The following is a 12,487-nucleotide window of genomic DNA, read 5'->3' on the forward strand; positions in this document are numbered from 1 at the left end:
AGTTGGTCTGCTTCTACTTTATTTCAGCTGTTGTCCTTTTGCTGGGAGCTGAAAGAAATGGAGTATCTATTCTGGGGTCAAACAGAATAATCAGAGTCTTTATTTAGCCTATTGAAGAGTGAGAGGAGACTTAGCTGCTGATCCTCGCTAACTCCATGAGGACAAAGCACAGGTCATCCTCCTGCCTCGCAGATGGGCAGAAGCAGCAGCAGTGTTTGAGGACTTCAGCACCGAAATAAAGAGTGCATTCTGAAAGTGATGAACCATTTGAACAAGGCACCACTGGCAGAGTCTCCATCTCCTCATGTTTTTCAGACCAGATGTTTTTCTGTTTGAAATGACTTTGTTAAACTCGGTTACTGAACTGACACAGAGATGTACTGTTAGGTGCATTCAGATGAACGTTCAACTTGGGTCCTAATCTCTGAACTCATTATTGGAAATTCTCATTTACATCTAAGAAGTTGTTAGAGTAATGTGTGATGTTAACGGTGTCTGTACTCCTGTAAATCATTATAAAACTCCTTGAAAATAATTGTAAAACTCTTACCCTGGGGCTTGCTGTCTAACCCTCACCAGTGAGGCTGCAGACATTCCCATCTGCCTGGTCAGGAAAGCAGCCAGAGAAAGACTTCCAGCCTGCTTCTGTCTGATGGATGCTCTGGAGTATGTTTGGTTTAGTTGTATGTGCTGAATCCAATGACTTCTTATTTGAGACTTGAACCTTTTCCTCTGTTAGTAAAACCACCACAAATGCTATTTCGGAGTTCTCTGAAGTGCTGGTCACTCCAAGAGATCCCGTTAGACCTTCACCGGTGCAAGAATGTAGGGGCCAGAGGGCAAAAGTGTTTCTAGGATTGATCTTTTGGAGGCGCTTCAGTGTAGGTTTAGATTTACTAGTTGTTTTCTTTTAGTGCATAGAAGCTCATCAATGAGCAAATGTGTATTTCCAACATATGCTGTGGAGCTGTAGATTTGTTTATCATACTGAATGTTTCTGTTGGTTCCAAAAAGATTGAGTCACACTTCACTTACGTACAAGAAGTCTCTGCTGTCCGTTGTCTTACTGCTCCTTTATGACTACCGTTAAAATTTACTTTCTTCTGTTACTAATCCTTCAAAAGTGAGAGAGGTCTTCAAAGCAGAGATGATCTTACTTGTTCATAGGAATGATAGGAATTAGCAATGCACAGCTTACATGTGCTTAAGGTTGGTGTAAATCATTTGCTTTTGATAACACTTTGTGGTACAGAAATAAGTATATAATTTCATTTCTTAACAGATTTTAAGACCTCATTTGCAATTAATTGCTTTGCTGTCATTTTAATGACATAGTAGTCATGATATTTCTTCCACCCCTATGCTTAAACAAATTTCTCTCTCTATGGAGACAAAGCACATGCCACAGAAGTAATAAAAATTATAAGCCCTGTAGTGTAAAGCAAATCTAAACCAAGCCTGAACAGACATATTTTTACATATAACCTAAGTTTAAATTTAGTGTAGTAGATTGAGCCCTTACTTAGCCTTTAATAAAACAGGATCCAAGGGTATTTATATCTAAATAAAGAAATAAAACTAATTTCATTCCCACTGCCCTTACGTACGACAGTGAGAGAGTAAGACCTTTGTGTTGTAAAGGGAAAGAACATTTAAATTGCAGTCTTAAGAGGAATTGCTCAAAGGGATGTGTTCCAGCCTGACGTCAGCGCGGTAGAGGGTAGGCTGGAAGGTGAGTCCAGGGATCACTGGGATGCAGATGGGAAACTCAGCAATATACAGGTGTGCTGGCTTTGGCTGGGATAGAGGGGTGCTTAGTTGCTGGCTGGGGTTAAACCATGACAACAAGGCTAAAAATTATTTCCATTGATTTTAATGAAGCTCCACTAGGGATGAATTTAAACCATTACAAAGAAGCGTTGATCTGGCATTTCACAGCTAGGTTCATGTTTCTTATGCTGAATGCCAATGTTCACTCCTCAAATGTCAGAGTTGTTTAATTACTTTATTTCACCTTTTAATTTTTCAAAGTATTTTAAGTGTTGCCAAGGGGGCGTTCAAGTGGAAAGGACAAGTCAGGTTTGTGTTTGTTCTGTTTTCTTTTGTTTGTATTGAAGTAATGCCCGTGTACACTCATCATAGCTTTCTATACCTTAAATATACATACATTGGGTAAATATTGTACACTCTGTGTGTCATACATCACAAGAGCGTGAGGGGCTTGTAGTTGCGTGTAAGAGGTGCTTGCAGGCTAGATCTAACGGTCAGGAGGAGCCTGGGAAGTCTGGAGACACCCTTGGTCAAAGTGATAGGTAGCATTATCGCTGGCTCTGACAGTTTCTGCAATCACAACTGTGGGAAGCAGCATTTTGTTTGATTTTATGAGCTCTTTTCTGACCTTTGCAGGCAGTTGAGCAAAATACGAATGTTCAGACAAACCATTTTTTGTTTCGGCAGCACTGAAGGAAAATAACAAGAAACATTAACTATCGTGCTTTAGATCAAACGAGGGACAGATTTATTGAGGGAGGTGCAAGGAAGCTCTAGCTTCCTTTCCCCTTTCCCCTCACTGAGGATGGGGTGTGCCCACTGTCACACGGGCTGTCCTTTCTGTCCCCCCATGGTTGTGGGAGCTCTGAATTTAAACAGTGATAAATGCTTTTTTAGTCAATGGATGGCATAAGTTAAAATACATTAAAAAATAAAAATATGCTTACTTCTATTTTGTCCTTGAATTTTCAAGGGTTTGTTTTGGTGTAGATCTATTTACTGTAGCTTCCAGGTGGCAGCTAACATGATATTTGGGAGCAGACAGTTTCCAGGTCGGCACAGCTTACTACTTGAGCATAGGAACAATCTGTTTTTAAGGTGGGTTAAAGACAGGAGTTCAGTCACAGCGATCCAATCCAACTTCATGATTCAGGATCATCTTTAGATACAAAGAGTGCTGAGACAGAGAAAAAAAAAAGCCAATATCAGGTATTTCTAAGACTACACAGCTGGCTCCTTTTAGAAGGCTGTGCAGGTCATCCACAGCAGTCAGCTCCTAGACTTTTATCTCTGCTCTTCTCTTTTCCAGCCTCTCTTCTCATTTCAGTGTTTGCTCACTCGTAGCAGCACATGTCCACTTTGCATTTTTCCTACTTGGGAATCTATGTCTGTTCAAGATTGCTTAAGAGAAGTGTTCTTCAGGCTTAGAAATTAGAAGGCTCTTTAAGCATGTTAGACCTGGGTTCTAGGATATATAATTTTTCATTTTTTTATTTATAAGAATAATTTTAGAAGCACTCAAAAATAATTTGAAAACCATTTCTGTGATCTAGGAAAGGAGCCATGCTGATTAGTCTTAAGAATAGCCTTTTCCTTTTCGCTTACTAGAGGTTTGGGACTGTAATACAATTCAGTGGAGTTGGTCTCTTTCAGTATGGCAAAATAACAAGAACTTTAAGTCTGTTATGAAGAAATACAATTTTACTCTACTAGTTATACCACGTTTTAGAGACACGATAAACAAATATTTTTTAATAGGCTGATGTGCATGGAAAGAACAAACTAGCAATCTCCAACCCTAATATATTTTGTGATTGAATCTTCACTACTGGATTTTTACTAGAGGCAATTTTGTATTTTGCTTACTAAAAATATCCGAGGGATTTGATGTGATCTGTGTAGCAGAACAGTATATAAATTTCCTGAAGGCCTGGGGATAGTGTTCTGCTGATGCTGCTGTTAGACAATATGCATGAAGGCGCATCTGCCATGGCTTTTTCCCTGGCCCATGGCTCTAGTGCCACAGGGATGGAATAACAGCACTTCTTAGCACAGCACTGGCATAGAAAAATCTCGTAGGCAAGGAGACTGTTGAGGGTGCGGGGGGACAGGGGCACTTCTGTGAGGTGTCCATCACCCAGCGCTCCTGCGGTGAGCCTGGTGCCAGAGCCATTGCTTCAGGCAGGTTTTGTGATCTCTTCCACACTGCTGGGTTTGTCTTGGTGTGCTGGGGCATAAGGGTTCGTGCAGGGCTCCCGTGTGTTTGTACCGTTCCTGAGCTGTTCCTGAGACTTTGGCCTCGTGCTTGGGACTCCTCCATGTCCTGCAGCCGGAGCAGAATTAGGTAAGCCCTCGATTCAGGAATGTTGTAGCTGTAAGCACAGAAGGATATGGTCCCAAGCAACGTGTGGTGATTACAGGAGTGACCGTTTCCATCCTGTCTCAGTTTTAATTATACATCTTCTTGGTTCTCAAGTGACTCGCGTTGTGGCAGGAGTGTTAGGCTTTGTTTCCTCCCTAGTGCTGATGAGCTGGAGCAGTCTCTGTGTGACTTCTTAGCCTGCTTGATTTTCTGTCCACTTCTGTCCTTCATTTCCAGGTGGGAGTTTTGGTATCGAACTGGGAGGAGATTAAAGTGCTGGGTGCCCTGTCCTTCCTCCTCTCTGTGCGGCCGCCCTCCTCTACTCCTCTGAGGAGGAGCACCCGCTCTCGGCCTGACGCTTGCCACGAGGACAGACGGGGTGTTCGTTTTTGCACTGCAACACTTGATTAAATCCTACAGTTAAAAGCCTGGGCTGTGAGGTGGCAGCTGGCTCCAGCTGTAGGTGGCTGGTGGGCCAGGCTGCCAGGCAAGCTGCTGCCAACAGGGCTACCTGAGGGGTGTCCCGGGCAGGATTTCAGTGCAGATGACAGCCTTCCAAATGCCCCAATTTCCTCTGTAATTAGATTAATTTTACCCTTAGGGCATCTGCCTGCCTCTTCCCTCTGAAGGTAAAAAGTAATATCTGTATCTGCCCCAGTGAGTTTTGGGAAAAAACAGAAAACACGGAGAAAAATGAAGTGAGTTCTCTGGCGTGGGGACCTACAGTTCTTTTTGCTTGAGCAGCCCTCTTCTTGCTGCAAGATTTCTTTGGCTTTAGTAGAATAGTATTTATTACGATTACATTTAAATGGGCCATGTGGTATTTGGAATGGCAGTGAGCACACTATGCTGCAAGGATGGAAACATATGGCAGCGTTCCCTGGGTGGTAAATCTGTGTCGCAGCGCGGGACGGGAGGATTCAGTTGAAACTCTGGCTGTTGAGATTTTGGGAATGTGCGACTTAGTCCTCTAAGCAATTGCCTCCCCAATAACTATATTTATTAGTTGTACATGGATTGATCACGTTACCTTGACGTAGTACTTGCAGAACTGTAATTACAGCCTTGGTAGTTTGGGAGAGCAAATGTACGGGGCTTTTCTTTTTTTTTTTTTTTTTTGCAGGTAATAAAATGGAAAATCCAATTTGCAATTGCAAGGCAAGCCCTTGAGTGATGCATGATCTTCATAGCAGCGATGGTCAGAGGGCTGGGGCTAATCACCATGCTGGCTGCCTTCCCCGGTGGCTCCTGCCGGAAAAGTGAATAGCGAGCTGTGTGAGCCAGTGTGGATTTAGACACACCGGCTTCTAGCTTATTAGGTCCTCTTTGTCACAGTACTTAATCCTGCTTCCTGATCCTTGTTAGAACAGGGCTGCCGAAGTCCCTTAATAAAGGAGAGGGGCGCCAGGCTGCTAACGAGGCGCGGTGGAGCGTGAGGCGGGGGGGCGGTTGCCGGCTGACTGACAGCAGGGCGACAGGCAGGCCCTGCCTGGTGATACTGCCGAGCAGGCCTCAGAGAGCTGACAGATGAGGTAACTCCTTGATAGGCTGATGTGACATGCATGGCATCCTTCCGAACCGTGTAATGGTCTGTCTTTACACCCATTGTGTTAACCCTTTTTACGGAGAGAAACGGGCCGAGGATTAGCTGTAATGCAGAGCAGGCACCAGGCCTGCAGCAGCCCCCAGAGCACGCCTGTGTCTTCGTGCCACTTACACCAGTGCCTTTCAGTTTGAAATGCTAGCACGTCAGGTTGACTACAGTTTTTTTTCTGACAGCTTGGCTCGCTCAGTCTTCAAAACCTTGTAAATTTTTTTTTGTTTTGTTTCCTGTGGTTAAAGATTATTTTTTATTTTATTTGTTTATTACTTCAGATTTGTGGGAGGAGGGTAGGCCTCTCTTCCTCATACAATTCAGGGAAAAAAATTCTAAAATCATGGAATCTTCATGGTTGGAAAGGACCTTTGAGATCATAGAGTCCAACCACAAAACAAACAAACAAACAAAAACAACAAAAGAACCCCCCAGAAACAGACACAAATCAACAATCTCAAGCACTAGAGCATGCCCTAGCATGATTTCTTAATTTAAGAAGCACAGATTTCTTAATTTAATGAACACAAGAAAATATTTCAATGGCTAGACTTTCCTGGACTTCAACCTGTTGTATCCATAATCACAAAGAGTTTCAGTAGAGCATGTACTGTTTTGGTTTTGAGTGGTGAACATTTACAAAACAAACAAACAAACAAAAAAAACCCAAGCCCAAGCACACCTCTAATAGGTTTCTTAAGTCTTCCCATCAACAAAATAAGTAAAACTGGCATGTTGCAAGAATGATGTTTTTGTTTGGTTTTCTCAGTATAGAGAACTCTAACCACAGATCGGCAGTAGGATTTCAGTACAAACAACATTTTTGGACACTGGGAAGGCAAAAAGCCCATTGTGCATCACTTGTTGGCTTTGTGCTTGAAGCAGTGATGGAGAAATGCTTTACAACGCTAAGCCTCGGCAGAGCAAATTCCTACCACAATGTCGTTCTCCTTCCATTCCTGCAAGCTGTGGTGGGGAGGGCCCAACACCTATGCATGTTAAGCCCTGCTTAATACTAACTTCATGGATAAATGTTATCTGCAGTGGGCTGAGTTCAATCCTGCTGTGCACCCTGTAGCAGCACTGAAGTGAGTAGGGTGGAACTGCATCCATCATGGTGAGAGAGCTGGGACTCTTTAGCCTGGAGAAGAGAAGGTTGAGGGGAGACCTTATTCATGCTTCCAAGTGAGGGAGGATGGAGCCGGACTCTTCTCAGTGGTTCCCAGTGACAGGACGAGGGGCAATGGGCACAAGCTGGACCATGGGAAGTTCCACTCCAATGTGAGGAAGAACTTGTTTGGGGTGAGGGTGGCAGAGCCCTGGGACAGGCTGCCCAGGGAGGGTATGGAGTCCCCTTCTCTGGAGATCTTCAAGCCCCACCTGGATGCTCCTGAGTGATGTGCTCTGGGCAGCCCTGCTTTGGCAGGGGAGTTGGGCTGGATGATTTCTAGATGGTCCCTTCCAACTCTGACAATTCCGTGATTCTGTGAACTACTATGTCCTCCTGTTCCTCTCTGCTAAGACTGAAATACTTGCTTTTATTATGGTTCTACTCTCTGAAATGAATGAAAAGTTTTATATTCACAGCAAGATACTTCTTCAAATTTTTAATATTTCAGATTTTTTTCATATGTTGTTTTGCTTAATCCTTTTCAGGTAATTTGGATTTGACTGGCCAAAAGCAAGTCTTCAAAGCAGAGAACAATCCTTGGGTTACCCCTATTGCTGACCAGTTCCAGCTGGGAGTATCTCATGTTTTTGAATACATTCGTTCAGAAACATATAAGTAGTAAGTATTACATGTTGCTTACATACTCTAGCTGTTTGTTTTTTTTTTTTCCCGTGTAGTGCATTTGGCAAAGTGTTATCAGCTACACCCTTCTTTCATATTCCATGCCGTAGCTTGGTGTTCAGGGAAAATATGCAAACCTGTGCATTTATGTTAAGGAATTTTGCTAACAAGAAGGTAAAAAATGTGATTCAGACATGTTAGGAAAGTGCAAAGACTGATACTGTATTGCTTTTGTTATACATTTCAAGGAGCTATGAAGTAACATGAGAGATGTAGAAGAGCAAACATTACAAGCCTTTGAGAAGTAAAAATTTTAAGTATATACAGTAAGGTTTTATAGATTAAAATAGATATTTGTTAAAGTTTTTGGATGCACGTTGTTATGCTTTGAAAGACATGTCCAGAATTTAAACATATTTTGGTCTGGACTGGTTTATAAAAGTCTACAACCCTGATAATTCAAATACAGATACTAGTGCTTTCTTCAACAGTGTAAGGAGAAAAGAATAAACCTCATGCTGGGAATTCTCCATTTTAATTCAAAATTCTGTGTACAAATGCAAAGCATTTGTTAAGGGAACAATGTCTTTAATCATCCACTGAATTGAAATATTTCTTTTCAGTAGACATTTCCATGTTACCAGTCCACAGTAAAACTTCAGATGGGAATTAATTATTACATGTCTGACAACAACCTTGATGCTTCTTCCTAGAACCAGTAGGTAGTACGACACACATACAACCTCTAGGTTGGAAAATCAGTTTTTGCATTTCCTTTTCATTTAAAAAATATCTTTTAATAATTTAGAAGCATTTCTGACAGTTTTTATATGGTAGCTGTCTAAACTCAATTACCAAAGGAGTGTATTCACAAGTGAAGGTTTTGGGATTCCAATTAAGTAACTGAGATATATTTCTATATGAAACTAAACGATCCAGCAACAGCTTTTATTCTTCATTTACAGAATTTAAGTGAAACGGATCACAGATGGGAGAGCAGTTACAAAAATTGTGTCTCAGAGGTGTCCTGATATTTATGCTATAATATGTGTTCTCAAGATAGATTTATTCATAGATTTAAGTAGGCTGCAACACCCTTCTAGTAGTATTCTGTACTACAGATATGGTGTAGGGAAACAGCTCTCTTATCTCCTAAGACCATCCCTTCCCCACAGTCCATTGTGTAGCTGCATCTAGGCTTCTTGACAATGTTTTGTAAATTTTATATTATTGCCAATTTTATATTTCTGTTTGCTGAGCAATCTAGATTAGGGACCCTCACACAGTTCTCACAGGGACAGTTCTGGGCATCATGAGGACAACAAAGTTTAATTCATCACTTTCCTCAACTATTGCTTTGTTTAAATTAGCCATATTACGTTTGCTGTCTTGTTCTTTGCTGAGGTGTAACAGTCTCTTGTTGGCTAATGGGCTGATTTTGATTTTGTCAACAGTAAATATTTGAAGCCTGTGTAGTTGACAGTGTAACCAAAATAGACTACCTGTTAATAGGGGAAAAAAATACAATCAAAGAATCTTTCCATGGCTCGTTCATGGCTTTTGTTTTGATCTTAGAAGCTTTTTCCTTTAAAATGTCAAAGATTAGTGATGAAAACCAAATACATGCAGATGTTAATAATTGGATGTCGGGGTTTTTTATTTATTTTTAGCATCTAACCATTTTATATTTAAACCATAAATTAAAAATATCTGTATAATTTTGTTAAAATCCCAGTAGCAACTTCTCCTGATTCTCGATTGAACTTATTTCACATGCTATAAAGAGAGTTTGTGGATTTTACTGCTGAAAAAAGATTATCCTGTTTATTTCCAGGTTCTTTTAAATATGTGATCTGAGAATTACTTGAATGCCACCTGCTACAGACTTTTTTCTGTTTGCATTTGATTTTAGGTGTTAAAACTCATAATCAATGGTATAATCTAGGTAACTGGTCTGATAGCTTTATTGTGCACAAAAGCAAATTAGCTGTGAACACGAAAGAAATGAAAACCCTTTTTTGATGAAATTTTGATCTTTTTCTGCTAACAACTGTACACCTTCTTCAACTTCCTTGTTCTTTCAGAGCCTGTGTCCAGTTACTGTGTCTTTTTCCCTCATTCAGGAAATCACAAGGTTGAGATCTAGATGTAGTAAATTTCTCTGTAGATAGCTAACTAAGCAAAATTGAGCTCTTGGGGTTTGGGGTTCTTTTTGATCATTCAGCCAAAAGAAAAAATTTAAAATTAGCTTACAGCATTTGATAGACCCAGACAGCTTAACTTTTACTCTGAGACAAAGTGGTACAGTTACATGGCTGATTGGATAGAATGGTGTTTAGATAACCTCTCTTGCAACACTGAGAAGAGAGAACAAACAGCTCATGTACGTTAGCAGCTGACAATCAGATCAGTAAGTTTACTTTCAGGTAGTTTCAAGAACCAGGAACTATGCATCTATATGGCAGATGGATTTTGAGCTCTAGAGGTGATAATTGTCTCCCTGTGCCCATTGCTTTTGCTGGCTGATTGGAAATACTGATTTTACGTTGTTTACAAGTCTAACATTGTCTATACTAGCTATGACAGAGAGGGTCTGCTCATACAATCACAAGTGCCAAGTTTCAGGGGCTTAGCAAGTTATGTTTCGCTAAGTGGTTTATGCTAATACATTTTATTTTGTGTTTGCAATGACCAGAACACCGTGTTTGCTCAGTTGTTAACTTAGCCAGAAAGTGGTAACTGGCTAAGTTTTGGCAATGTGCGCGCTCGCAGCCGCATTACTAAACCTTGAGGTTTCTATGGATGGCTGGCACAAGCCATAACTGCCTGCTACAACTGGAGATTTCCATTCAGATTCTGTGAGGTTGAACTTGTGAAGCAACTACCAAATAGATCACAAACGTCTTCTTTCCTTTGTGGAATGTACTGGCTGTTTCAAGCATATTTAGTGAAAAATTACACTCCATTTTTAGCCTTGTCGTAAGATATTCATGCTCTAGTGATTAATTGGCAAGTAGGGATGACACCCATGAGGGATGATTATGTCTAAAGATAAAATGTCATTTGTCTCACATACTTTTACATTTTCATGCTCCTGTTTTACATGGTACTGGAGCAGCAAGTATAAAACTGGAATTGCACTTCACTTCAGAAGCGTGTTAGCCAGCAGGACCCTCAGATCAGCTCTTCTTACTTTGTGGCTTCTTTCATTTCCTTTCATTTCCTCACCTTTCATGAGAAATGATGCCAGGTGATTTGTTTCAACCCTCATTTTTCAAGGAAGACTTGTGCTGACAAAAAGATGGGCCATATATTGTGGCAGAAAATGTGTGTGGAGGGGCTCTTAATTCTTAACGTGAAATTCAGCAGCTCTTGGCACTTTGCTACCTTTTGTTGCCTAAAATACGCCCACTGCACGGATCACCCTGTGACAGCATCATTTGGAAATAGGTCAGTTTGCCAAGTATATAATGATTCTTTATCTCTGACTGCCTTACTAACTTTCTGAAAGTTAAGTTAGTAAGCTGAATTTTGGCTTTGATTCTATATATACTCAGAAGGTGCCATTAAACTCCCCATGTGGTGTCACGATAGTGTTGAAAAGCAGTTGAAGAACTTGCTCAAACAGTAAAGGGTAATGGCAACCTCATCTTCTCAAAGGGCTTAACTAAATGTTTTATTTTTTATTCATGTCTTTAGTCAACTTTCAAAGTGACCTTTATGTTGTAAGCATATTCTCAGAGGATCTTCTCTGTCTGGGGTACTGACAAAGAGATTGTATGATTTAGTGGCTACGATGTACTTAGACAAGTGCAGACAGACACAAATGTTTGAAAGAAAACACTGAATTAAGCTCCTGTGAAGAACAGAAATCCTGTGATGCTCACCAGGATCAGTGCAAGACAATTAGAGATTTGATTAAGATGAGGTAAAGCTGAGATGTGCAATTGATACCAGTGGGTAGGTTTGGTTGCTAAAATTTACAGCCAAGTTAATCCAGAAAGCTGCTCTTTGGGTACATTTCTGGCATTAATCACGTGCCTCTTGATCAGTTTTCATGTGTCACTTGCTCTTTGCCTGTTTGTTCTTGTAGCAGAAAGGGTAGTGATTTTGCTTTTATCACAGTAGAGTCTATTGCAGTCATCATCACCTGATAGTATAATCTCAGCTAAAATAAAATAATTTGCTAGATCCTGAGTGCTTAGAATAGCATTCAGACATCTAGCATTTTTAAGCTGCCATTGAACCCACCCATCACCTTCTAACATTTTATTTACTGATTGCTGTCTCTCTGCTTGACCTCCTTATTCCATCCAGTGAGGCAGAATTATGATAGAACAGTTACCATTTGTTAAGTTTCTAGAAAGCAGGTTTTCCCCGTGAGACAGTCAATTTGGAGTCAAGGGCCTCGACAAGGTGTTTTGTGAAAGAAAGTTGCACTTTTCATATTTCCATCAGGAAAGGTGGTAGAAGAGCAAACCATTGTAAAGACTGACACATTAACTCTTAGCAGAGGCAATGGTTTGATAAGTGCTATGCTGGGCACATATCCCTTGGCAACATTGGAACATAGGTTTTCCCTGTCCTGCTCTGTGCTAAGCATTGTAATTGAAAACCTCATTTTATTGGCAGTGACAGTCTGAAAAACTCCACTCTTGATTCAGTCCTCTACTTAAGAGACAATCTCCCCAGCTTTCTTCTTGAGAATGAATTGTTGTACTGGACCCCCACTATTATGTTACAGCTGCTTCCAGGGCAGCAGACGCAGGTCATGAAGTAAGAGATTCTTCTTCTGAGTTAGATTAATGAAGAGTATTTCAGTATTTCTTTTTTACAACTAGAAGAGACTGGCAAGATGCACTCGAAGACAAATAGTATCTTGAAATAACTCCTGGTTTTACTCCACAGTTGTTAATCATAGAACCATAGAATTGCCCAGGCCGGAAGGGACCTCCAAAGGCCATCTAGT

General features: G+C 40.8%; 1 protein-coding gene across 1 annotated transcript in view; it reads left to right on the forward strand.

Moving 5' to 3' along the window:
* RSU1 (Ras suppressor protein 1) overlaps window positions 1-7,516 on the forward strand; it is a 53,793-nt gene extending 46,277 nt beyond the window's left edge. The window contains exon 8 of the mRNA XM_014945854.1: window positions 7,383-7,516. Within this exon, the coding sequence (XP_014801340.1) occupies window positions 7,383-7,516 (134 nt within the window). The remainder of the gene's footprint in view (window positions 1-7,382) is intronic.
* Window positions 7,517-12,487: the final 4,971 nt, after the last annotated feature.

This window comes from Calidris pugnax, unplaced genomic scaffold, assembly GCF_001431845.1.
Source record: "Calidris pugnax isolate Ruff unplaced genomic scaffold, ASM143184v1 scaffold19, whole genome shotgun sequence".
NCBI lineage: Eukaryota > Metazoa > Chordata > Aves > Charadriiformes > Scolopacidae > Calidris > Calidris pugnax.